The 27,949-nt window shown below is 41.8% G+C and overlaps 1 protein-coding gene and 3 pseudogenes across 3 annotated transcripts in view; 1 reads left to right on the forward strand and 3 right to left on the reverse strand.

Annotated features, from left to right (window-relative positions):
- Window positions 1-1,221: 1,221 nt before the first annotated feature.
- On the reverse strand, window positions 1,222-2,593 carry LOC134731402 (peptidyl-prolyl cis-trans isomerase A-like; annotated as a pseudogene).
- The window catches only part of SEC23A (SEC23 homolog A, COPII coat complex component), a 73,780-nt gene continuing 47,891 nt past the window's right edge, over window positions 2,061-27,949 (forward strand). Inside the window, exons 1-7 of one of the 3 annotated variants that reach the window (XR_010113621.1) lie at window positions 2,061-2,826; window positions 9,779-10,020; window positions 12,791-12,848; window positions 13,406-13,492; window positions 14,320-14,556; window positions 20,963-21,042; window positions 22,072-22,216. Coding sequence is in view for 2 of the 3 variants with exons in the window: in XM_063609290.1 (XP_063465360.1) it covers window positions 9,800-10,020; window positions 12,791-12,848; window positions 13,406-13,492; window positions 14,320-14,556; window positions 20,963-21,042; window positions 22,072-22,216 (828 nt within the window). In the remaining variant the exon portion in view is untranslated. The remainder of the gene's footprint in view (window positions 2,827-9,778; window positions 10,021-12,790; window positions 12,849-13,405; window positions 13,493-14,319; window positions 14,557-20,962; window positions 21,043-22,071; window positions 22,217-27,949) is intronic. The other 2 variants (XM_063609290.1, XM_055291469.2) reach the window with 2 other exon arrangements.
- Window positions 14,930-15,366, reverse strand: LOC129489142 (large ribosomal subunit protein P1-like; annotated as a pseudogene).
- On the reverse strand, window positions 15,352-17,434 carry LOC129489182 (E3 ubiquitin-protein ligase TRIM13-like; annotated as a pseudogene).

The raw sequence follows: 27,949 nt of genomic DNA on the forward strand, positions 1-27,949 counted from the left end.
TGCTGACTTGATGTCAGAAAACCAAGACAAGGTCTAGTTTAATTATGGAACATGAAACAAAAACTTTGCTCCTCTTTTAAAGTAAAAATGCAAATCTGTTCCCTTTTAGAGTGGGATTTCCCTCTGTTGTTATATGGCTTTTTAATTACTCTTATGCTCTTTACAAATCAAATAAATAGACGATAAAAAGAAAAATAAACCTGCCAGTAGATATTCATGTTTTCTTTGGGCCACTGTAAATGGTTTAAGGGTCAATCAACAAATTTCATTGGTTTAGTTTTTTTTTTTTTTTTTTTGAGACGAGTCTTGCTCTGTTGCCCAGGCTGGAGTGCAGTGGCGCAATCTCGGCTCACTGCAAGCTCCGCTTCTGGGTTCACGCCATTCTCCTGCCTCAGCTTCCCGAGTAGCTGGGATTACAGGCGCATGTCACCACGCCTGGCTAATTTTTGTATTTTTAGTAGAGACGGGGTTTCACTGTGTTAGCCAGGATGATCTCGATCTCCTGGCCTCATGATCCGCCTGCCTCGGCCTCCCAAAGTGCTGGGATTACAGGCGCATGTCACCACGCCTGGCTAATTTTTGTATTTTTAGTAGAGACGGGGTTTCACTGTGTTAGCCAGGATGATCTCGATCTCCTGGCCTCATGATCCGCCTGCCTCGGCCTCCCAAAGTGCTGGGATTACAGGTGTGAGCCACTGCGCCAGGCCCCTCATTTGTTTAGTTTTATAAAATTAACTTTTAAATTCTGGGATTGGTCAGAGTGGCAGAATGAAGAGATATTGGAGTATATCACTGTTGGGGCACTCTGTGGAATAGAGAAGATTGCTATTTGGGCCGAGCGTGGAGGGTCATGCCTGTAATCCCAGCACTTTGGGAGATCGAGGTAGGAGGATCACTTGAGCCCAGGAGTTTGAGACTAGCCTGGTTAAACCCCATCTATACAAAAAATACAAAAATTAGCTGGGCATCCTGGCACGCACCTGTAAGTCCCAGCTGCCCAGGAGGCTTAGGTGGAAAGATCACCTGAGCCCAGGAGGTCGAGGCTGCAATAAGCTGTGATCCTGCCACTGTACTCCAGGCTAGGTGACACAGTGAGACCCTGTCTCAAAAATACATATAAAAGATAAACAATTGCTATTTGAACAAGAGTTAGAAAATCTAGTCTTGTCAGCATTTAAAGAGGAAAAGACAGGCATGAAATGAAAACTCAGTGTTGTAGGGTTTTTTTGTTATTTAGTTTTTATTTCATAATCATAAACTTGACTCTGCAATCCAGCTAGGCATGGACGGAAACAAGGAAAACATGGAACCCAAAGGAAACTGCAGTGAGAGCACAAAGATTATAGGATACCGCGAGCAAATGGGGTGAAGGGGTGCTCTACTGGGCTACAGACAGAATGGTCTGGTGGTGAAGATAAAACACAGGTCAAACTTATTAGTTATCCACAGTCAGCAATGGTGATCTTGGTCTTGCCACTGGACCCAAAGCGCTCCATGGCCTCCACAATATTCATGCCTTCTTTCACCTTGCCAAAGATCACATGCCTGCCATCCAACCACTCAGCCTTGGCAGTGCAGAAGAAAAACTGGGAACTGTTTGTGATGGGTCCAGCATTTGCCATGGACAAGATGCCAGGACCTGTATGCTTTAGGATGAAGTTCTCGTTGTTAAATTTCTCCCCGTAGATGGACTTGCCACCAGTGCCATTATGGCGTGTGAAGTCACCACCCTGACACATAAACCCTGGAATAATTCTGTGAAAGAAGGAACACTTATAATCCAATCCTTTCTTTCCAGTGGTCAGAGCATGAGTTTTCTGCTGCCTTTGGAAGCTTTTCTGCAAACTGCTTGAAGGAGACACGGCCCAAGGGCTTGCTGTCAACCATGATGTTGCAGAACACGGTGGGGTTCACCACGGTTGATAGTACAGGGCTCCGGGCAGTGGTGTCTGCAAAGCCAGTGTTGTAGGTTTTAAATGAACATCAGCACCCTGGCCTAGGGTGTTGTTAAGTGTGCCACTTCTCTCTTTTTTTTTTTTTTTGAGATGGAGTCTCACTCTGTCGCCCAGGCTGGAGTGCAGTGGTGCAATCTTGGCTCACTGCAAGCTCCGCCTCCCGGGTTCACGCCATTCTCCTGCCTCAGCCTCTCCGAGTAGCTGGGACTACAGGCGCCCGCCACCACGCCCGGCTAATTTTTTTGTATTTTTAGTAGAGACGGGGTTTCACCGTGGTCTTGATCTCCTGACCTCGTGATCCGCCCGCCTCGGCCTCCCAAAGTGCTGGGATTACAAGCGTGAGCCACCGCGCCCGGCCAAGTATGCCAATTCTCTTGTCCTCACATTCATTTGTCATGTATGGGGATTAAACTAAATGATCACAAAGGCTTATTTGAGTTTACAATTGTGTAATTTCCATGTGACTTATCCAGGTCCCATGCCCCTCGGCCGCCCGGCTGCCTGGGTCGTCCGGGTTCTTCCGCCCCTCTGGCTCGGTCCCCGCTACGTCTCCCCTTTCTCCCCTCTCGGTACCTTCGCCCGCCGCGCGCCTTTCTCAAATCCTCCGGTTATTAAGCTCAGGGGTCCGGTGGCCCGCCCCGGTAACTCTGCGCCCGCCCCTTCCTGCCCCCTTCCTGCCCTCAGGCCCCGTCCCCTCCCCTTGACGTGGCAGAGGCGGCGCCAGCCATGTTGGCCGGGCGGAGGTCTTCGCTGAGGCCCGGGGCGGGGTGGCGCCACCCGTGATTGCGGTGCCACGGACTGCTCCTGCTGGGGGGAGAGGACAGATTTTGCAAAGCGGAGGCTGCGACGGGTCCTGCAGGGGGACATTAAGGTAAGGGCCGCCTCGTCTCCGCTCCTGGGGGACCGCAGGTGCGCAGCGGGGAGCGGGGGCGGGCTGGCGGCGGCGGGCTGGCGGCGGCGGGCTGGGGGCCGGGATCCTGGGGTGGTCCCAGCTCTGCCCTCTGGGTGCCCCGCGGCCAGCGAGGTGTGCTGGAGGCTGAGGCCCGGTCCGGCGCGGGGAGCGTTGAGCGCTGAGCTTGCCACCCTCTCACCCACTTCGCCCCCGGCCCCGGCCTCCTCCAGCTCCCCTGGATTAGGTGGAAAGATGGGAGTCGTGTGGAAAACGGTGGTTCGAGCATCTCGCCCAGCACCCACCCCCACCTCCTGGGCCACCCACCTCCACCCAAGTCCATCATCGCCTCTGGGCCCTTGGACTTACTGTTTCATTCCTTGCCAGATATGGAGTGTCCTAGACTTTGAACCCAATTGACTACGTCACCCGTAATTCAGCCTTGGAGGTTAAAGGGGAAAAGAGCTAGGTAAAGATAATGCCTTGGGTTTTGATTAGTAAGAGTTCCGTTTTCCAACAGGACCAGGCCTATCTCACTGGGCTTTCTTTCTACGGTAGGTAGTGTTTCCCGATTGGGTGGTAACGGTACTACCTGAGGAAAGTCATAGTAAATCTACATCGGTCACTGAAGTGGGGATGTGGGATTCTCGTTTTCACTTGAACTCCCTCAACCTCTACTCTCCAAAGCCATGGATAACTAGCCAAATTAACTTGGTTTAAAAAGGTTTTAGATATAAATATAAATGCATGTTAAGTTTTCCTTCTCTTTCTCCTCTGGTAGTGAATGAACATAATTTCAGAAGTCCAGCTATTTTTTTTTTTTTTTTTTTGAAACGGAGTCTTGCTCTGTCGCCCAGGCTAGAGTGCAGTGGCGCGATCTCGGCTCACTGCAACCTCCGCCTCCCTGGTTCAAGCGATTCTCCTGCTTCAGCCTCCCGACTAGCTGGGATTACAGGCGTGAGCTACTATGCCTGGCTAATTTTTGTATTTTTAGTAGAGATGGAGTTTCACCATGTTGGCCAGGCTGGTCTTGAACTCCTGACCTCAGGTGATCCACCCGCCTCGGCCTCCCAAAGTGCTGAGATTACAGGCATGAGCCACCGCGCCCGGCCAGAGTCCAGCTATTTTTAATTGACTTAACAGAATTTTAGAGTTAGATGGGACCTTGTGATTTTCTAGTCCAAGTTTTTATTTTGCTGATGAGAAAAACGGAGGATTCAGAGAGGTTAAATTGTCCAAGATTGTAAGAAGACAATTCATTGAGGATTTTAGAAGTGAAAAGTAGGAGACAAATTTAACTGGCAACTAACAAATACATCTAATTGGAAGGAACTCAAATTTACTTGGCAAGTACATTTTCAATTAGATATGAATAAAAGGGCTGAAATTAGAATATTGAAAAACTATCATAGGGAAAGTCTTTTTTTTTTTTTTTTGAGACGGAGTCTTGCTCTGTCACCCAGGCTGGAGTGCAGTGGAACAATTTCGGCTCACTGCAACCTCCGCCTCCCAGGTACAAGCTAAGCTATTCTCCTGTCTCAGGCTCCCGAGTAGCTGGAACTACAGGCGACCGCCACCACGCCTGGCTAATTTTTGTATTTTCAGTAGAGACGGGTTTAACCATATTGGCCAGGCTGGTCTCGATCTCCTGACGTCATGATCCACCCTCCTTGGCCTCCGAAAGTGCTGGGATTACAGGCGTGAGCCACAGTGCCCGGCCAAGGAAGTCTTACTTTTAAAAGAGTTGGGCACATATTTGATATACTAGGTTAAAGGGACATAATGGTTTGCTTCTTAGGTTTTAGCTCTATTATGATAAATTATTTAACTAAAGTATATTGTACTGAAATCGGACATTTCTTTGGAATAGTCTTTTGTGTTTTGTATCACTTTTTAAAAAAAAAAAAAGACTAGTGGCCGGGTGCGGCGGCTTACGCCTGTAATCCCAGCACTTTGGGAGGCCGAGGCAGGCCGATCACCTGAGGTCAGGAGTTCGAGACCAGCCTGGCCAACATAGTGAAACCCCCATCTCTACTAAAAATACAAAAATTAGCCAGGCGTAGTAGCTCGCGCCTGTAATCCCAGCTACTCGGGAGGCTGAGGTGGGAGAATCACCTGAACCTGGGAGGTGGAGGCTGCAGTGAGCCGAGATTGTACCACTGCACTCCAACCTGAGTGATAGAGTGAGACTCCATCTCAAAAAAAAAAAAAAAAAAAAGAGACTAATATGCTAAGTCTGCATTCTAATATAGTGTGTGGAATAATATTTCTTTGGTTTAATACTTTTATGCAAACATGTTAGTATTAGGAGAGAGAGTGCTAATCAAATAATATCATTTTATGAAAAGCTAGCTTGTGGCTGGGCGTGGTGGCTCACACCTGTAATCCCAGCGCTTTGGGAGGCCCCGGTGGATGAATCACCTGAGGTTGGGAGTTCGAGACCAGCCTGACCAACATGGAGAAACCCCATCTCTACTAAAAATACAAAAATTAGCCAGGTGTGGTGGCTCATGCCTGTAATCCCAGCTACTCAGGAGGCTGAGGCGGGAGAATTGCTTGAATCCGGGAGGTGGAGTTTGCGGTGAGCCGAGGTCACGCCATTGCACTCCAGCCTGGGCAACAAGAGCGAAACTCTGTCTCAAAAAAAAAAAAAAAAAGTAAAGTTGGCTTGTAAAAGGACTTTATTTCAGATATGCCATTGTCGGACATGGGACGAAGCCTGGCAAATTTTGTACTTGAATTCGTGATGTTAAGATTGCGTGACTCCTACTATGGAAAGGTGAGGGAAGTCAGGGAAGTGTTGTGCATAGCCGTGTAATTGGACCAATTAAGAAACAGGTGGGAGTTTCTTCAAACTACTGCTGGAATGTGGGAATGTAAGAAGTATAACAGATGTGATTTAGCAAGCAAATTGATCTTAGAGCAGGGAGATTGAGAGGAAAAAATGTGGAGAAGAGAGTTGTGCCCAAATATCACTCAGATGATATTTAGTATGTCTTAATAAGTAAGAATGTGGAGATACAATCCGGCCTTTTAACCAGTTGTAGAAAGTTAAACCTGGCTGTTGTCTGTGTGTGAATGTCTTCCTGCTAAGACTCTGGAACCTTTCTTAGTGAGGTTTCCTAATGGTCCTAAGGCAATGGTTTTCAGAACCCCTAACTTAAACATTATTGAGTATCCAAAGAGAAAAAAAATGGCTAAATAGAAGACAGGTGGGTTTTCATATCTGTTTCTGCAGTTTATTGTGATATATTGTTTTGGTTGAATTGTGTGAAGGATTAATTAATAAATTAAAAGGTTAATTGCAGTGTGGAATCTGAAAGCTTAGGAGTGAACTTTTTGTACTTTGTTACCTTAAAACCCATTGGCCTATTCTACACTTTGAATGGATCATCTACCCATGCGTGATATTTTAACATCACAAGTTGACCGTTTGGAAGATATTGCTTCATTGAGTAATGTATATCTTCTAAATGTTAATACATTTTGTTATATACTATCAAACAAATTACATTAATACCAACACTGATCTCATCAGAAAAATCTTTACACATTAGGAACTTGTCAAGCTTATGGTAGCAGGCACAAGTTTTAAAACAATTTAATGGCAGGGAGCGGTGCCTCATGCGTGTAATCCCAACACTTTGGGAGGCCGAGGCTGGCGGATCACGAGGTCGGACAACTGAGATCATCCTGGCCGACATGGTGAAACCCCGTCTCTACTAAAAATACAAAAAATTAGCTGGGTATGGTGGCACACACCTGTAGTCCCAGCTACTCGGGAGGCTGAGGCAGGGGACTCGCTTGAAGCCAGGAGGCAGAGGTTGTAGTGAGCTGAGATTGCCCCACTGCACTCCAGCCTGGCGACAGAGTGAGACTCCGTTTCAGAAAAAAAAAAAAAAAAAACCCAAAACAATTTAATATTTGCTTGAAAGCTCAAATTTTTATCATTGGCAAAAAATACTATAAGTTGTTTTATATGAAGTGATAGGTTTACTTCATACATTTTTGAGAAAATATCTGTGTAGTACCTAAGTACTAGTTATGTACTATCCTTGGGAGAATTGAGAAAACAGTCATTCAAAACATTTTTTGTTTTGTGTTTCAGCTATTTTAATGCCTTTTGCAGATGTGTTTTAGATGTATTTTATTTTTTTTTTGTTGTGGCACGTTAGAATTTTTATTTTTTCTTAATAACATTGGATTTCTTAGGACTTATTTTTTGTCAAATGTAGTCATCCCTGTTCTGATTTCATTTTATTTTATTAAATTTTTTTTTTTTTGAGAAGGAGTCTCACTCTGTCGCCCAGGCTAGAGTGCAGTGGCATGATCTCGGCCCACTGCAACCCCCACCTCCCGGGTTCAAGTGATTCTCCTGCCTAAGCCTCCTAAGTAGCTGGGATTAGAGGCACCCACCACCAGCTCAGCTAATTTTTGTATTTTTAGTAGAGATGGGGTTTCACCATGTTGGCCAGGCTGGTCTTGAACTCCTACCTCAAGCGATCCGCCGGCCTCAGCCTCCCAAAGTGCTAGGATTACAGGCGTGAGCCACTGTGCCTGGCCTTAAAATTTTTTTTTTATTTTTAATTTTTGTGGGTACATAGTAGGTGCGTACATGCTTCTTAAATTATAGGAGCAATTAAGTAAACAATTAAGTAAACAAGTAAACAATTTTATTTGCCTTATGTTCTGTATAATAAATGTGGAAGAGGTTTGCATAGTCTTAGAATTTATATTCACATCAGTAACATGGACGCTGTTGCTAAAAGCTGCATTTCTAATCCCCCTCTCACCCCCACATCCTGGTGGTTTTTTCTTTATTATCACCTATGTTATGGTGGAGTTTGACGTCTTCTAACTCTCCTCTGAATATCCCACACCTTTGTTTTATCATTATTTTTCAACACTTTTCCTTGAAAGCTCATACCACCCTTCTCAAAGCTGTCTTCTATATTTACCTTCAAAATAGTTTTTTTTTTTTTTTGAGATGGAGTCTTGCTCTGTTGTCCAAGCTGGAGTGCAGTGGTACGATCTCAGCTCACCGCAACCTCTGCCTCCCCAGTTCAAGCGATTCTCCTGCCTCAGCCTCCTGAGTAGCTGGGATTACAGGTGCATGCCACCGTGCCCAGCTAATTTTTTTTGTATTTTTAGTAGAGACAGGGTTTCGCCATGTTGACCAGGCTGGTCTTGAACTCCTGATCTCAGGTGATCTACCTGCCTCAGCCTCCCAAAGTGCTGGGATTACAGGCTTGAGCCACCGCACCTGGCCCAAAATAGTCTTTTCTAAACAAGTTTAGTCTTGGGATTTCTCTTTACCCGTTATGCACCTATGAAAAACCACAATCTTTTTTGATTAGCGTAAGATTTTCTAGCTGTCTCCAAGATTCTGGCACGATTGGAGGAAATACAGTGTATTCTTTAATTTTTATTTTCTTATTTAAAGAAGAGAAAGTTCTTAACTGCTTGGAATGCTTAGATTTGTTAAGCTTCACTTTCTGTCATTTGTTTTATGAAAATTTATTTGAAAGATTTTCTAAAATTAAAATTGTTATATCTAACTTTTTCCTCCAAATAATATCTCTTCTTTCTTCACTTAAATTTTAGAGTCAGTTTCTCGTTCCACTATTGTTCTTAGCAACTTTAAACATCCATGTTGGGTTTTCCAGGCACCCTAGGTTCACAGTTCACTTCTTTCAACTTGACGTCCTTCATGTCTGCTACACAACACTTGAATGTCTTTGTCTTCCCACACCTTTAAATTCTTCAGCTTCCTTCCATGACTAACTACTGTTGCAGTTTGAGAGCATGAGATAGAGCTGTTGCCTACGTAGGAAAGCCGGCATCCTACCTAGGCATTTAGACAGTAAAAATGGAGCTGTCTTTGGATACTGGTCTCTCCCCAGAGTGCATCCTCTTCCCTTGGTTAGTAAACTTAAATTATTATACTGAAATTTTATATCTCAAGTTGGAGTTTAAAATGCTCTCATAATTTGGAATGTTCAAAATATTCTGAAGTAAGTTTCTGCAAAAGAGTCTAAATAATATATAAATTGGGGGACTAGCACTTATCAAGCATTTTATTTATCGTGCCACAAATAGCCTGTACTTGCACAATAAGAAAATTACCTGTCCAAAGCAGAAGTGTCCAGTTTTAGGAAAATCTTTTTGTTACATATCATTAAACATTCTCTTCTATAAAGTTTAGTGGAAACTTGTTATTTTTCGGATAGAAACCATGTGAGTTTTAGAACTTTATAATTTTGAAATCTGTTTATATGAATTCTTGTAACTTTCAAAACTGATATGGAAAACATAGGATCTAGGTTTTCCCCCTATTTTTGCGTTTCTTTTCCTATATATCCTTAAAGAGATAAGACACTATTTTTTTGCCATCATCTTTTAGAGTGAATAAAAAAGTGTTAAATACCTCTTATTGGGCCTCATGGACACTGGGTAGAGCCATTAATTATTTTGTTATGAGTTGCTTGCTGATTTTTTTCTGAGATAAATATTTTCATTTGGTCTGGATTTTTTTTTTTTTTTGAGATGGAGTTTTGCTCTTGTTGCCCAGGCTGGAGTGCAATGGCATGATCTCGGCTCACCACAAACTCTGCCTCCAGGGTTCAAGAGATTCTCCTGCCTCAGCCTCCCCAGTATCTGGGATTACAGGCATGTGCCACCATGCTTGGCTAATTTTGTATTTTTAGTAGAGACGGGGTTTCTTTGTGTTGGTCAGGCTGGTCTTGAATTCCCGACCTCAGGTGATCCGCCCGTCTCGGCCTCCCAAAGTGCTGAGATTACAGGCGTGAGCCACCGCGCCCAGCCGGTCCTAATTTCTAATGTATTAATATTGCTGAATGAGGGGAAGACATGCTTATTTTGAACCTTCTTAAGAGGATCCTGGATTTTAAAATATTTTAAAATTTCGATACAGAAATAAGAATCAAACTCCACAATGACAACCTATTTGGAATTCATTCAACAAAATGAAGAACGAGATGGAGTCCGATTTAGTTGGAATGTTTGGCCATCAAGTCGACTGGAAGCTACAAGAATGGTTGTTCCTGTGGCAGCCCTGTTTACACCACTGAAAGAGAGACCTGACTTACCACCTATTCAATATGAACCTGTTCTGTGTAGTAGGACCACTTGCCGTGCAGTTTTGAATCCTTTATGGTAAGTAAAATATATAGAAAAACTAATGTGGCAATGTGATTTTAAAATGTAGGGGTTTTTTTTGCAAATTTTTATAAAAATCCCTTTGTTTTTGTTCATAGTAAATTTTTCAAATTAGGACAGTCAAAAAAAAATCCAGAGAGCTGTAAAATTTTAGGATCATTTTAGTTGTAGTGAGTTGATAATATAAAGAGACCAAATGTAAAAGTGTCACTATAAAAACTGTTAGATCCCATCAGTGTCTTCTGAATAGTGGTGCTGGTTGTGTATCAACCCATCTTGTGTCATTAGATAAGTCATAACTGGCCGGGCGTGGTGGCTCATGCCTGTAATCCCAGCACTTTGGGAGGCCAAGGTGGTGGATCACCTGAAGTCAGGAGTTCGAGACCAGCCTGACCAATATGGTGGAACCCCGTCTCTACTAAAAATATAAAACTTAGCCGGGTGTGGTGGCATGTGCCTGTAGTCCCAGCTACTCGGGAGGCTGAGACAGGAGAATTGCTTGAACCTGAGAGGTGGAGGTTGCAGTGAGCTGATATCGCGCCTCTGCACTCCAGCTCTGGGCGACAGAGCGAGACTCCGCCTCAAAAAAAAAAAAGAAAAAAGTCATGATTGAGTGACATGTTGTTCCAAAAATTTTGTGATTTCTTTTGCTTAAGCCAAAATCTCAGGAATCATCTCTTACTTCTCTTCCATTCCCTCTCCCCCCAGCCAATCCACTAGCAAATCTGGGTGATCTACCTCTAGAACATTACAGATTCTGTCTCTTACAGCCTCTTATTCCATCTCTGGTAGTATACCCTGCTTCAAGATACCACCATCTTTTTCCTGGGCAGTTTCAATATCCTCCTACCTGCTCTCCCTGTTTCTATTCCTGTCTTTCAGCAGTCTGTTCTCTACCCAGAAGCTAGAGTTTTATGAATGAAAATCAGATGATTAACATCTTCCAGTAGTAGCTTCTTATTCTTGGAATGAGAAATCCAAACCCCTTATCAAGATCTATAAAGCCTTGCATGATCTAGCCTCTGTATGTATTTCTGCCTTCATCTTGTATTATCCGTTTTCCTTATTCTCATCTACATAATACCTTAACCCTGTTACCCTCTTTCTGGTGCTTGAACATACCAAACTTACTCCTACCTTGACAATGGTATAGTAGCTGTGCATTCTGCCTGGCTTCTTCTGTCTCCAGATTTTCTTGTAATTGGTTCCTTTTCGTTTTGGTCATACTTTAGTTGTCTATTTAAGAACGCTGTTTTTTAAAGCAGCCCTCTTAAACACATTCTCACATTCTGCTTTGTTTTCTTTAATCTCTGTTATTACTATGTAAAAGTATTTTCAGCTGGGCCCAGTAGCTCACGCCTGTAATCCCAGTGCTTTGGGAGGCCAAGGTGGGAGGATTGCCTGGGCAGCAAAGCAAGACTCCATTTCTACAGGAGGAAAAAGGAAAAAAAAAAAATGTGTATGTGTATATATGCATATATATGTGTATATATATATATGCATATATATGTATATGTATATGCTGGGTGTGGTGGTATGTGCCTGTAGTCCTAGCTACTTGGGAGGCTGAAGATGGGAGAAACACTTGAGCCAGGAGTTCAGTGCTGCAGGGAGCTATGATTCTACCATTGCACTGCAGCCTGGGCAATAGAACGAGACCCTGTCTCAGAAAAAAAACCAAAAGTATTTTCTTGTTTGTGCAACTGTTTGTCTTTTGTCTGTCTGTCTTTTCTAGAATGTAAACTCCATGAGAGCAGTTCTCTTTTTCTTGTATCACCAGCACCTAAAATAATGGTTGGTACTTATTAGGCATTCAGTAAATATATTTTTGGTATTTCTTTTTTTTTTTTTTTTGAGACGGAGTCTCGCTCTGTCGCCCAGGCTGGAGTGCAGTGGCGCAATCTCGGCTCACTGCAAGCTCCGCCTCCCGGGTTCACGCCATTCTCCTGCCTCAGCCTCTCCAAGTAGCTGGGACTACAGGTGCCCGCCACCACGCCCGGCTAATTTTTTGTATTTTTAGTAGAGACGGGGTTTCACCGTGGTCTCGATCTCCTGACCTCGTGATCCGCCCGCCTCGGCCTCCCAAAGTGCTGGGATTACAAGCGTGAGCCACCGCGCCCGGCAGTAAATATATTTTTGAACTGAATAAATGTTTTCTAGGTCTGAGTGTAGATGTTACTGAAGTCACTTGAAGAAAAAAATAGTATTATTTTAATTTTGTTGATATTTGCTTTATATGTGTGTGTATATATATTTTTGAGATGGTTTCACTCTGTCACTTAGATTGGCGAACATTGTTGTGATTCTGGCTCACTGTATCTTTGACCACCTGGGCTCAGATGATCCTCCCACCTAAGCCCCCTGAGTAGCTGGGAGTACAGGCACGTGCCACCACGCCTGGATGATTGTTTGTATTTTTTGTAAAGACTAGGTTTCACCATATTGCCCAAGCTGGTCTTGAACTCCAGGACTCAAGCCATTTGCCACCTCAAGCCTCCCAAAATGCTGAGATTATAGGCGTGAGCTTTTGCACCCAGCCAATCTTTATGTTAAAAGTTATATTCACCATTTAGGTAAACTTGTATATGTTAAAAGTGTGAATTAGATATTGGCAGTGTCTAAAACTACATGGCTTTTAAAAGTTACTTTGACCATCAATTTGAATATGTTCATGCTTTAGGAAGAAATTAATTTTATTGAAATTAGGATTTTTGTAAAATTGAACTGAAATATGAACTGATATATCTTTTCTTTTTTTTTAAAACAGTCAAGTGGATTATCGAGCAAAACTTTGGGCTTGCAACTTTTGTTACCAAAGGAATCAGGTAAGAAAACATCCATTGCATGCCGGGCGTGGTGGCTCATGCCACCGCTATAATCCCAGCACTTTGGGAGGCTGAGGTGGGTGGATCACGATGTCAGGAGATCGAGACCATCCTGGCTAACACAGTGAAACCCCGTCTCTACTAAAAATACTAAAAATACAAAAAAAACTGGGCGTGGTGGCGGGCGCCTGTAGTCCCAGCTACTCGGGAGGCTGAGGCAGGAGAATGGCGTGAACCCGGGAGGCGGAGCTTGCAGTGAGCCGAGATTGCGCCACTGCACTCCAGCCTGGGTGACAGAGCGAGACTCCATCTCAGAAAACAAACAAACAAACAAACAAAAAGAAAACCATAAAACATCCATTGCAGATGTTAATGCCAAAATACTAGTCATGTAGAAAAATGCATATTTAAAAAAAGATACAAATAATTATTTCTCATTTAATGAAAATGCTTTTTTAAAAATAATTAAATGATCAGGAAATACTTTCAGTTTAAAATATTATTAATCTTTCTAGCCTATAATTTGTTAAAAAATTTTTTTTTTTTCCTATTTGTAGTTTCCACCTAGTTATGCTGGTATATCTGAACTGAATCAGCCTGCTGAACTTTTACCTCAGTTTTCTAGCATTGAATATGTAGTTCTGGTAAGAACATAAGAACAAATATTTAAGAAAGTTTTAAAATTTATACTGAAATAATTGTTAAATTTTGATGATTTAGAAGGAATCATGCTTAATTCTCACATTGATTTGATGGAACATTTCAAAGGTAAGAACTGTTGAAGTCAGTTTGAGCAGGGTAATTCCTATGTTGTAGTTATTTGATGGGTGGCCAAGATACTGGGTAGGGTGGTGTGATTTGCTATACTAAGTAGATCAGTAAACAATGAAGTATAAATCTTGCTTTGTAGTTGGAAGGTCAGTAAACAAATATTTAGTCAATATGATGCTGGAGTTGGCTAATGTATCCCCCAGGACTAATTAATGAAAATAATCTTGTATTGGTCCTTCTTAGGAAAATCATTTTTATTCTCTTTCTGAATACTTAACATAGTTGTTTACATGTTTAAGTGTGGAAGTAATATCTTTTATGAATGTTTTAGAGAAAACAATTATGGTTCACTTGGACTATTCAGTAATTTGTCCAGCCTGGCTAGTTTCTAGTTCTCTGAAAATCCAAGTCAGGTTTACTAATTATTTTATGAGTCAAATGAAACCTTATGCATGTAGTTAAATAAAATGGAAAGTGAAAGTCCTCTCTGTGTAACTATACCTAATGTTCTTAAACTTAATTTTTCACCTGATGATATGTCTTAGATCTCTCTCCATGACAGTAGAAATAACCTGTTTCATTTCTGAAATGGCTTTACTAGGATTCTTTTGTATCCGTTATTTAATTAGTTCCCTGTTGACTGTCTTGTATGTTGTGCTTTAAACTACGTATTTTTTCTTTTTGATGAATTTTTTAAAAGCGTGGTCCTCAGATGCCTTTGATATTCCTCTATGTGGTTGATACTTGCATGGAAGATGAAGATTTACAAGCCCTGAAAGAATCCATGCAGATGTCATTAAGTCTTTTACCACCTACAGCTTTGGTTGGACTTATTACTTTTGGGAGAATGGTTCAGGTTCATGAACTTGGATGTGAAGGCATTTCAAAAAGCTATGTCTTCAGAGGAACAAAAGATTTGTCTGCCAAACAACTGCAGGTAAACAACAAGAATGGTAGTTTTCACCTATCTGGAAGTTACTCTATATATGTTTATAAATGCCTTCTGTATGTTTCTAGGACAAATTTTTATTATGAATGACTGATATAATTGTATTATAACAAAGGCTTTAAATTCAGTGCTGGTTTCAGTTTTCTTTTCATGTGCCTTAAATTGTTATACAGATTAAAGACCCTTCACTTTTAACTATATCTTTAAAATTTGAAGTCAAACCAACGGTATTTTACTAGAGATTTGAAGGGCTTATGAAGAGTCATGCTGAAGGCTAAGAGAGAGCAACTGCAGAATATTAGCTTGTTTCTTTTTTTTTTCTTGAGTTCAGTTTTTTTGTTGAACGTGTTATAAAAGAGGTTTAGTCAAAAAGACCAAAGTCCATGTCATCATCATACTCCTCAGGTTCTTCTTTCTTTGTTTCCACTTTCTTTTCCTCAGCTGGGGCAGCAGTGGTGGTGGGCGCAGGACCTCCTGCAGGTGCAGCACCAACTGTTGGAGCAGGTCCACCAGCCCCTACATTGCAGATGAAGCTCCTGATGTTGACATTGGCCAGTCCTTTGCAAACAAGCCAGGCCAGAAAGGTTCAACATTTGTATCAGCTGCTTTGACAAGGGCATTGATCTAATCCACTGTGATGGTCACCTCATTGTCATGCAGAATGAGGTCCAAGTAGATGCAGAAGCACTTGAGATGGAGGCCATGGTGTGGGCGAGTGCGGGGCTGGTGCTGCCCGACATGGTGCTAGTCGCCTGATGAAGTGAGGACCTCACCCCAGTGTGGGCTTGGCTTCCTCATAAGAACCGAGCACCTTGGTGGCAGCTGAGGAGAGAGCTTTTGTTTCTTAACATTTCACTTGGGAACTAAATACTTTTAGTATGTTTGGCGAGGGGAGTTATTTTTTTTTTTCAGATTTTATAATAATTTATATTTGCACATAAATTCTGCCACATTGTTCAGTACCACCAAAGTAAAATTCTTGAATCTTTAATTGAAAATGAAAAACCCATCTATCACCTGTTCCCAGTAAAAAACTGATTGTTCTATAAAATCGGCTGATTTAGTCAGATAGGAACTGATGTTTCAAAGACAGTCTTTCCAAGTTGCCAGGTCATCAAATAATGACCATTCTAGGAACATGGTAGGACGAAAGACAGTGACAAGGCCAAGCAGAAGGATTAGCAAAAATAACTTATAAAAGCTCCAGGGAATCTTGCTAATGAATGTGCCAGTGTCTTGAGGCAAAGAAAGTTTATCCACATCGACTAGATTTATGTCTTCTCACTGACTTCATTAAAGGGCTTGCAGGCAAATTAGAGGGAGGTAAAGGAGTTTCCTTGATTACTTTGATTTTCTCCCTAAACTCCTGCATCTGCTGCAGAAATACAATGGGTTCTGACACATCTTTGAAAGCCGCAGCAATGTTAAAGGCCATCCGTTGCTCCTGCAAGGTGGTGTTGAGTTTGTTGATCTCTGGGTCATATGCTTGTATAACAGCAAGTTTCATGGTCTCAAAGTCAGACAGAATTTCATTCTTCTTTTGATCCAGTGTGTTTTGTAACTTCTCAAAAAATTCCTTCACTTTATCTGAATCTTTAGTCAGTAACTGTAGGGATTTCCTCTTATTAGTTTCCAAGGTATCCAAGCAAGAAAGAGCATCTCCCCGACGCCAGGTCTCAAAGCTCTGGAAGAGGGACTCAAAGGCATCCCTTTCCTGAGCATAGGCATCTTCAATAGAACAGAAGACATGTTTGGTGTGCTCCCCACGAGTAGCACAGATCCCACAAATCAGCTGCATATCAGTCAGGCAGAAAATGTTGAGAGGCTGCCCCAAGTGTCCTTTGCATACTGGCATTTTGGGAGAGATCTTGATCTTGTTACACTTTTCCACAATACCCTTCAGGGAGTAATTAACCTGCAGGCTATTAATTCCAGTAGCTGAAGTTTCCTTACAGCATGTAGGACACTGGAATGGAGCTGATCTCCACAAGGAATTCCGCACACTCCCTTCTAAGATACCTTCTAAGCATTTTTTGCAGAAGTTGTGGGAGCAAGGCAAAACCTGTGGATCATCAAACAGACTACAGCAAACAGGGCACATGAGAGCTTCTTCAAGCAGCTCCATCACATCCTCTGTCTCCTACAAGCTAATGTATTTGGCAGGGTTACTATTTCCCAGGGCAAAGCAGGTCTTTTTTTTCACATTTTGACTAACGACCTAGAGGCTACTCTGGCGAGTGGGAGAGGCCGCGCGACCGCCTGTCCTCCAGCTACAGGCACCGCACAGTAGGTGCCAAGCACAGCTGCAAAATGGACTCGTGGCTTGGGCTAGCTCCGCCCCTCCCCCTCCCCCTCCCCCTTCCCCTTCCCCTCCCCCATCCCCCTCCTCTCCCCATCCCCTCCCCTCCTCCACCCCCCACCCCTCCCCCTCCCCTCCCCTCCCCCATCCCCATCCCCATCCCACCTCCCCTCCCCCACCCCTCCCCATCCCTCCCCCATCCCCCTCCCCTCCCCCTTCGAGGGGAGTTATTTTGAGACTGCACAATTTTTAGTGTAGAAACTATGGTTACATATGTTTTTTAGTGGTTTTTATCACTGGGACAAATTGAAGCTTTCTCTTCCAAGGCAAAGGAGTTATGTGTAGCACACTAGGATCATCTGCTCAGATGAACATCTTTTTTTCTGCCCAGAGATTTTGATAGTCCATAAGAGAGTAATAAGTGAATGTCTGTATTGGGAGATGGTTGGTATACATACCTTATATATATAATATAAGATTGTTCATGTAGGTACTTTGAAAAAACTTTCTAAGTAATTCTGGTGCAACTCCTAGTTGAGAACAGTTACCCTAGAAGATGATAAATAAGCCTGGCATAAAGTTGACAGATGTAAAATTAGACTTTAGAGGCTTCCAGGTAGACCAAAATGAAGAAGAAAGGAAGAGATTTTTGAGGGTGAGTCTAATTTGAAGCTTGGCAGACTGAGGTAGTGGTGCTACAGTTAACTAAGAGAACATACTAGGGGAGTTTGCAGGTTTAAATGGGGAGGGTAATGAGTAATGAATGCATTAGTCAATGAATAGTGAATAAGATTTGAGAAGGTAGAGAAAGTTGAAATTTGTTCTTTTTCTTCTGAGACAGAGTCTTGCTCTGTCACCCAGGCTGGAGTGCATTGGCACGATCTTGGCTCACTGCAACCTCCGCCTCCCAGGTTCAAGCTATTCTCCTGCCTCAGCCTCTCGAGTAGCTGGGACTACTGGCACCCGCCATCATGCCTGGCTAATTTTGGTATTTTTGTAGAGATGTGGTTTCACTGCGTTGGTCAGGCTGGTCTTGAACTCCTGACCTCAGGATATCCGCCTTCCTCGGCCTCCCAGAGTGCTGGGACTACAGGCATGAGCCACCACGCTCGGCCTGAAGTTTGTTCTTTTAAGAGGTTTGTTGAAGGTAATGAAGGAGGAGATAGCATGGGAATTTGAGAGAGAACTGAGTTAAAGAGAGGTACTTTAGGAGGAAGGAGAAAGGAAAGAGACTTAAGAGGGTGAGTTAAAGCGAGAGTGAGATGAGGAAAGTGAGGTTTAGGAAGACATAGTAGGGATTCCTTCAGGAGCAGAGGAAGCGGAGCACCTTAGAGAGGAGAATCATGTTTCCATGAGACAGGAGAGAAAGTGAACCAGTTTAAATCTCTGTGCTTTAGTTTTTTCCATTTGTAAAATAGAGATAGTAATAGTATGTACCTTATAGTGTAGTCATGAGAATTAAATGGATTGTACATTTAAGTGTTTGCTACTATTAATGTTATTATCAAATTATGAATTTAGAATGGTTTACTGTTCTGATTGTAGAGTACCTTTTACTTATGTAATACATATGAAGCACATAAACCATCTTCCTTTTTTCTTTTTTTTTTTTTTGACATGGAGTCTTGCTCTGTCACCCAGGCTGGAGTGCAGTGGCATGATTGTTCAATCTCCGCCTCGTTAGTTCAAGCGATTCTCCTGCCTCAGCCTTCCGAGTAGCTGGGACTATAGGCGCATGCCACCACACCCGGCTAATTTTTTTCTTTTCTGTGTTTTTAGTAGAGACCGGGTTTCACCATGTTGGCCAGGATGGTCTTGATCTCCTGACCTCATGATCTGCCCGCTTTGGCCTCCCAAAGTGCTGGGATTACAGGCGTGAGCCACCGCGCCTGGCCAATTTTTATATTTTTTAGTAGAGACAAGGTTTCACCATGTTGGCCAGGCTGTTCTTGAACTCCTGAGCTCAGGTGATCCCCCTGCCTCAGCCTCCCAAAGTGCTGGGATTACAGGCGTGAGCCACCGAGGCTGGCCTCGTTTTTTTTTTTTGTCTGAGACGGAGTCTCGCTCTGTCGCCTGGGCTGGAGTGCAGTGGCACGATCTCAGCTCACTGCAACCTCTGCCTCCCGTGTTCAAGCGCTTCTCCTGCCTCAGCCTCCCAAGTAGCTGAGATTACAGGAGCACACCACCATGCCTGACTAATTTTTGTATTTTAGTAGAGATGGTTCCTCACCATGTTAGCCAAGGCTGGTCTTGAACTTCTGACTTCGTGATTCGTCCACCTTGACCTCCCAAAGTGCTGGGATTACAGGCGTGATCCACTGCACCTGGCCCTAATTTTTGTATTTTTAGTAGAGATGGGGTTTCCCCATGTTGGCCAGGCTGGTCTCGAACTCCTGACCTCAGGTGATCCACCCGCTTCGGCCTCCCAGAATACTGGGATTACAGGTGTGATTCACCGTGCCTGGCCACATCTTCCTTTTTTCAATAGGCAAGTGAATGCCTGCAGACTAAATTTTTTTTCTCCATTGAAACATTTTTATTTTCTTTTCCTATTTAGATTAAATTTCCCTATTTTTTTTAGGCCGGGCGCGGTGGCTCAAGCCTGTAATCCCAGCACTTTGGGAGGCCGAGGCGGGTGGATCACGAGGTCAGGAGATCGAGACCATCCTGGCTAACACGGTGAAACCCCGTCTCTACTAAAAATACAAAAAATTAGCCGGGTGTGTTGGCGGGCGCCTGTAGTCCCAGCTACTCGGGAGGCTGAGGCAGGAGAATGGCGTGAACCCGGGAGCCGGAGCTTGCAGTGAGCCGAGATCGCGCCACTGCACTCCAGCCTGGGCAACAGAGCGAGACTCCGTCTCAAAAAAAAAAAAAAAAAAAAAAAAAAAAAAAAAAATTTCCCTATTTTTTCCCTATTATTAGTTGAAAAGAGCCTGGCCTTTGCTCCCCAGATAGTCCTAGATTCAAATCTTAAACTCTTCTAGTTGTATGATCTTGGGTTTATGTCTTTGCTGATTATCTCATCCTTCATAGAAAGGAATAAACAGTACCTATTTTGCCAGGTTATTAGTACTAAATATGGAATTCTCAATATGGTGTAAACTCTTATAGAGCTTTATAGAAAAACCTGGATTTACAATCTTGCTTTGTTACTTACTGGTTGTGTAACCTCAGACAAATTACTTAGTCTTTCTGATTGTCAATTTTCATTTATAAAGTAGAAATTAAGAAGAAATCTATTTCATTATTGTTTTGTGAGGAAATAGTATATATAAAGATTTTAGCATAGAATATGGAACATATTAAGTTCTTAGTAAAGAGTTGCTGTTTCTGCTAACAGTATAGGAAATATGGCCGGATTAGTTCACTAATTTTATCTTTGTACATCTTTAGACTTCAATTTTCTGTTACACAGTTTTATAATCCAGTACTTCACGACTAAGCATTTCTAGATTCAAGAAAAATTTAGTATAACATTATTTTCATTTGTCTAGAGAAATCGTGCACATATCTGAAATTCAAAACAAAGGTGGCAGTTTGGTTATGAATTACATTAGAAAATGAGGATGATGTATATACATACAAAGTATGTGAGCCTTATAACACTCCATGTCCTAACACTACTGTTGCAGTTTTACATTTATTTATTTGTTGATTTGATTAATTTATGTTTCTGGATTTTAATTTCTATGAGGGAAGGGGCTAGTTAGTTTTTACCATTATATTCCTGCCACATAGCAGGTGCTTATGATATAGTTTGCTGAAACGGATGAATGAATATAAATTAAGAAGTATGGACATTTAAGTTGCACAACAATTTATTTTGACTGTTAATTAGAAATAGTGTTTTTGAGCTAATATGCTTCCTCTTTGGTTATGTAACACCTTGTGCTTTGCTATCTCATGATGAGTATTTTGTGTTATTGTTTTCTTGGTAATCTCTCCCACTGGACTCTTTGTTTTCTGAGGAAGGAGACCTGGTGTTTTTTATTTTTGTGTTTCTAATGTCTAGCACAGCATTTTATACGTGATAAATAGTTGATAAATCTTTGTAAAAGTAATTAAATGAATATTGCACAAGTAATCTCTTTACAGGAAATGCTGGGGCTCTCTAAAGTACCAGTTACTCAAGCAACACGTGGTCCTCAGGTACAGCAGCCACCTCCTTCCAACAGGTAATAAATATGATGAAGAGAATTTGACAGTTTCCATAGCTGTTTTAAACATTCCATACCCTTGAACATAGGCATTCAGTGATACTATATTGTTAAATATTTTTAGGAATGTAAGTTAGTTGTATTAACATACTTTTTAAAGAATTGAGTCAAAATCATGTCATTAAAATGGTTTGTTTTTTGTCTTAACAATGTAAGGAGTTACTTTAGTTTTGTTAGTTTCCTTATTTTTTATTTTGAACTTTGGAAAAAACTTGTTTTTGTGTGGTTTCAGGGCAGCCAAAGTTTTTATTTTTTCTTCCTAGTTTTAGAGGTAGCTTTTCCCGCTAAGGTTTCTGGAGTGCAGTGGCATGATCTTGGCTCACTACAACTTCCGCCTCCCAGGTTCAAGCAATTCTCCTGCCTCAGCCTCCCAAGTAGCTGGGATTACAGCCATGTACCACCATGCCTGGCTAATTTTTGTATTTTTTGTAGAGACGGGGTTTCACCGTCTCAATCTCCTAACCTTATGATCCTCCCTCCTCGGCCTCCCAAAGTGTTGGGATTTCAGGCATGAGCCACTGCGCTCTGCTAGCTTTTTCCCCTAAGCTTTCTAATCAGAGGTAGTATTACTAAAATTTAGTTGATGTATTTTCTCATAATTATTTCAGTAACCTAAAATTTAGTAGACTAGTAAGTGAGAGATGAAATCCTGAAGTAGTACTTGGTTTGAGTGTTTTGTTTATTGTAGTTGTATTCAAAATGTGGTTTCTGGGGCTGATATCATCAAGTGTCACCTAGGAATGCGTTTGAAATGCAAATTCTTGGGCTCCACTCCAGACCTACCGAAACAAACTCTAGAACTGGGACCTAGCAATATGTGTTAAAACAAGCCCTCCAGCTGGTTCTCATATACACGAAAGTTTGAGAACCATTGGTCTGCTCTGTGTTCAGAGTATTGTTTTCTATTTTTAGGAAAGTGAAATTTGTTTCTCGAACTCTCACCCATAAACATGTACAAATGGCTTTTTATTTAATTTTGTTTCTCAGATTCTTACAACCAGTACAGAAAATAGACATGAATCTCACAGATCTTCTGGGAGAACTCCAGCGAGACCCTTGGCCTGTACCACAGGGAAAGAGACCTTTGCGTTCCTCCGGAGTGGCACTTTCCATAGCTGTAGGACTGCTGGAGGTAGGGAAGATGGTTTTGTTTTGGAATGTAAAGTGTGTGTGTGTGTATGTGTGTGTGTGTGTGTAATTGTAAGGATAAGAAGAACCAAAGTGCTTTTTTTCCTCCCTATTCTCTCACTCAGCATCAACAAAGAATACTTCTGTGGTTTTCCCCCACATACCAACCAAGCAGTTCTGCCTTCGATACCAGCTGGGTGTCCTGTAATTCAGTTCAATTCTGATACTATCTAACTGGAGATAACATCACATCTCACAGATAGAAGGCTCAGTCCCACAATACTGCCCCCCACTTAAGTGCCAGTCACAAGTAGTAGGTTGTCACCTATACTTCTGACAGACTGGCTGTAAATTGGACACTCTCCTTGGGTTTTATTAATTTACTAGAATGGCTCACAGAACTCTAGGAAACACTTTATTTATGTTTCTCGGTTTATGATAAAGATAATATGAAGAATATAGATGAACAGTCAGATGGACTAGATGCATAGAGTGAGGTGCGGGGGAAGGGGTTCCAAATTTCTGTGCCTTCTCTGGGGCATCACCCTCCAGGAACCTCCACATATTCATTTGTCTGGAAGCTCTCCAAACTGTGTTCTTTTGGCTTTTCATGAAGGCTCACTACATAGACATGATTGATTACATCACTGGCCATTATCCCCTCACTCCTTCTGGAGGTTGGGGGTGTGGAACTGAAAGTCTCAACCTTCTAATCATGCTTTAGTCTTTTCAGTGACCAGCCCCCATCTTGAAGCTATCTAGGAGTCATTTTATTAGCATACAAGAGGCACTCTTGGCTGGGCACCTCATGCCTGTAATCCCAGCACTTTGGGAGGCTGAGGTGGGCAGATCACCTGAGGTCCGGAGTTCGAGACCAGCATGGCCGATATAGCAAAACCCCATCTCTACCAAAAATACAAAAATTAACCAGGTGTGGTGGTGGGCACCTGTAATCCCAGCTACTTGGGAGGCTGAAGCAGGGAGAACTGCTTGAACCCAAGAGGCGGAGGTTGCAGGGAGCTGAGATAGCGTCACTGCACTCCAGCCTGGGTGACAGAGTGAGACTCCGTCTCAAAAAACAAAAACAAAAACAAAAGGTACTCTTATCATTCTACAGATTCCAAGGCTTTTAGGAGCTGTGTGTCAGGAAAGGAGAGGAAAAAAATATATTTCACAGTATTACAGGAAATGGTATGTACAAGATAATATTGAGTGAAAAAAAATCAGGTTATAGGACAGTGAGTGTATGATTTTATCTATGTGAAGTGTATTCCTCCAGCGTATTGTCTGGTATATTGTTTTGTATATATCCTGTACAGACACGATTCTGGAAAGAAGTTCACCCAGATGTTAACAGTGATACAATAAGTGGAGTTTTAGTAGAATTTGAAAATTTTATACTATACATAGCTTTAGAATTACAAAATAGTGGCTGGGCGCGGTGGTTCATGCCTGTAATCCCAGCACTTTGGGAGGCCGAGGTGGGTGGATCACGAGGTCATGAGATCGAGACCATGCTAGCTAACGTGGTGAAACTCCATTTCTACTAAAAATACAAAAAAAAAAAAAAATTAGCCAGGCGTGGTGGCGCATGCCTGTAATCCCAGCTACTCGAGAGGCTGAGGCAGGAGAATCGCTTGAGCCCAGAAGGCGCAGGTTGCAGTGAGCTGAGATCATGCCACTGCACTCCAGCCTGGGCAACAGAGAGAGACTCCCTCTCAAAAACAAAACAAAACAAAGCAAAATAGTTTTTTTAAATGTTTTTTAAAAAATTTGAAATGCTATCAAATTTACAGAAAAGATGCAAGAAGTGTATAATTTTTTTCTCCAAACTATTTGAGATTGTGAACCCCAAATATCTGAGACAGTCTCAATTAATTTAGAAAGTTAATTTTGGGCTTGGCATGTTGGCTCATGCCTGTAATCCCAGCACTGTGGGAGGCCAAGGTGGGTGGATTTCTTGAGGTCAGGAGTTCGAGACCAGCCTGAGCAACATGGTGAAACCCTGTCTCTACTAAAAATACAAAAAAAGTAGCTGGGTGTAGTGGCAGGCGTCTGTAGTCCCAGCTACCTGGGAGGCTGAAGCAGGAGAATCACTTGAACCTGGGAGGCAGAGGTTGCAGTGAGCCGGGATTGTGCCACTGCACTCCAGTCTGGGTGACAGAGCGAGACTCCATCTCAAAAAAAAGAAAAAACAAAAAAGTTTATTTTGCCAAGGCTGAGGACGCGTGCCTCTGGAGGTCCTGATGACATGCATCCAAGGTGGTCAGAGCACGTTGGTTTTATAACTTTTAGGGAGACATGAGACATCAATCAACATGTAAGATGTATGTTGTTTCCATCCAGATAGGTGGGACAACTCAAGCAGGGAGGGGCTTCTAGGTCACAGGTAGGTGAGAGACACAGGTCGCAGCATTCTTTTGAGTTTCTGATGCATTTATCTTACTGAGCAGAGGGATGACTTTGAATAGAATGGGAGGCAGGTTTGCCCTAAGCAGTTTCCAGCTTGACTTTTCCCTTTAGTTTGATGATTTTGGGGTCCCAAGACTTATTTTCCTTTCACGAGATTAAGTTGCTAATATGATAGTCCCAACCCCTTGAAACTTTATATTTCCTATGAACCAGGATAATCTCCTATATAACCACAATATAAAACTATTAAAATCACACTGATAGATTACTACCAGCTAATTCTCAGACCCCATTCAAATTTTATCAGTTGTCCCAATAATTTCCTTTACTGAAAGGATTTAGTTCAGTCCTGCATTTATGGCTATATCTATTTACTCTCCTTCTGCCTGGAACAGTTCCTCAATCTTTCCTGATCTTGACACTTTGGAAGATCCAGACCAGTTATTTGGTAAAACGTTCTTCAATTTGAGATGGTCTTGAAGTATCCTTGTAATTTGATTCAGCTCTTGCATCTTTGGGAGGAATGTCCCAGAAGTAATGCTGTGTTGTTATTGTTGCATTTTACAGGTGGCACATGGTTTTCATTTGTTCCATTACTGATGATATTCACTTTGGTCATTCATTAAGGTTGTATCTGCCAGGGTCTCCACTTTAAAATTACTCTTTTTTCACCCCTTTGTAATTAATAAACATTGCAAAATATTAGGAACCCCCGTGTTGATTTGTTTAATTACTGCTGATGTTAACTTCCCTTACTTGGTTAAGATTGTTTTTGCCACTGTAAAGTTACAGGTTTTCCTATTGTAATTATAAATATCTTATTAGGAGATACCTTGAAAATATGTGAATAACCAGCGTACTCAGCAAACTTTTACCTGCTAGTTTAGCATCCATTGATGATTCTTTTCTGATCAATTATTATTATGATGCATGCCAAATAGTGGCTTTCTAATTCCATCATTTCTACATTTATTAATTGGCTTTCTACTTGAGGAAGAGCTTTCTCTCTTCTTCCATTTACGTATTTATATATATATATAAACTTACACACAGACACACACATATATATATATGTAAATACATACAGAATACACACTGGGTGGATTCTTACATTCTTATTTTATACAACAAGATATATTCCTTTACTATCATTATTTACTTTGATGCTTAAGTTTTCCCCGATTTGGCTAGTGGGAGCCTCTTCAAGCTGCTTCTGGGTCCTTATTAAATGCCGCATGTTTGCTTAAATACTTCCTTTCTGGTATAGTAAGTTGTTCAGGGCTCATCTTATCGTTTTCCTGCTCTGGACCTGAAATGAACCATTTAGGAACCCTGTTTCCTTTCAGCCTTTGTTCTACCAAGAAGATAATGCTTCATGTGCACCCTTACCCTGGGTGTCATTAATTCTAGGTCCCAGTGGATGGAGCTAAGAAAAAGATGCATGTGTATATATATGTATCTATATATGTATATAAAATCATAAGTATATGTGTGTGCATATATATCTACATACTCCAATATACATCTATATCTCTATTAAAATAAAAAAATTTTATATTAAAAACCAGTGATTCTTTCAGGTATGTTCAATTCAATACCACAGGGTTTATTCTATCCTTCCCGCTTTTCCATATTTGTAACTCATTCTCTATGAGAAACCTGCTCCCGTTATCAAATATATTTACTTATTTGCTCAGTCCTAGAATATATAGAATAGTTTCAGAGTTTCTAGCTCATACATCTGTTAGAAAGAAGCTTAGGAGTTAGAGCTCACTATTTGTTTAATGTTCTGAGAATATATAGTACAAAATATAATGTTCAAAACTTAAGCGGCTTATTCCCCTCCACTGCCCTTAGTGTGATTATGTTATTCTTTGCTGTAAGTTTTATTTGTATCTTCTAGTAAATTTCTTAAGAAGAATTAAGAGTACAGAATTCCCTGGGCTGTTGAATGTTTAAACTTTTTTCCTATGGTGCTGATAGTTGAAGAATAGCTTGGTTGGATATAAAAAGCCTTGGTTCTAATTTTTTTTTCCTGGAGTTTTTGGAAAATGCTTTTTCGTTATTTTCTTACCTTGATGTGTGTTTTTTTTTCTTTTTCTTTTCTTTTTTTTTTTTTTAACAGAGCCTCTGTTGCTCAGGCTGGAGTGCAGTACGTGATCATAGCTTACTGCAGCACTGCAACCTCAAACTCCTGGTCTCAAGTAGTCCTCCAGCCTCAGACTCCTCCCAAGTAGCTGGGACTACAGGCCCATGCCACTATGCCCACCTAATTTTTAAATTTGTAGAGACACAGTCTTGCCATGTTGCCCAGACTGGTCTCAAACTCCTGGTCTCAAGTGATCCTCCCACCTTGGCTGATATTTTTTAGAGGGCTGATACCAGCCTTATTTTCTTGCGCTTGTAAATTATTTGATCATTTTGCTTGAAGGTCTTGAGGAATTTTTTTTTATCTTGTAGAGTTTTTGTTGCAGGTTAATTGTCTCTAGTATGTGGTAGGCCGTCTTTATATGTATTTTTTCCTATAAAGTTGTCTTATAGCTTTAAATAGTAGTTTTGTTCCATTGTTTTATTTTATTTAAGAACTCCTGGCCAGGCGCGGTGGCTCGTGCGTGTAATCCCAGCACTTTGGGAGGCCGAGGCAGGCGGATTACCTGAAGTCAGGAGTTCGAGACCAGCCTGGCCAACGTGGTGAAACCTTGTCTCTATGAAAAATACAAAAATTACCCTGGGGTGGTGGCACATGCCTGTAATCCTAGCTACTTGGGAGGCTGAGGCAGGAGAATTGCTTGAACCCGTGGACAGAGGTTGCAGTGAGCCGAGATCATGTCACTGCACTCCAGCCTGGCCGACAGAGCAAGACTCTGCCTCAAAAGAAAAAAAACAACTGCCATTATATATAAATTTGACTCTTCTTTGCTTGCTTTTTATTTCAGCCATCTTTTATTTCTTTATTTCATTTTCATTCTCTTGGTTTTTTTCTTTTCTTTAGTGCCTGTTACCAAGTTATCATTTGAATCTGTAGTCGTTCTTCTAGGCCTGCTGTTTGTTTCCCTCTTCTCTCTTCCATGTACTTCTTCCCCAACTGCCCTTGATCTTTTTGGAGACTTGCAATGAGAGCATGAGAGATGTAGTTCACAGGGATTTAGTGGGTTTTTTCCCCCCAGTTATAGGAAATTTGAAGTTTGGATGTTCTTTGTGTCATAGTTTTATGAAAGTATCTGTATATAGTTTTATTTGCTCTTTTCTTCATTTTTTCAGCTTTGCATGACTGCTATTATCTCAAATACCCAGAATGAAGAGGGTATTTTTGTTATTAGTTAAG

Source organism: Symphalangus syndactylus, chromosome 9 (assembly GCF_028878055.3).
Source record: "Symphalangus syndactylus isolate Jambi chromosome 9, NHGRI_mSymSyn1-v2.1_pri, whole genome shotgun sequence".
NCBI lineage: Eukaryota > Metazoa > Chordata > Mammalia > Primates > Hylobatidae > Symphalangus > Symphalangus syndactylus.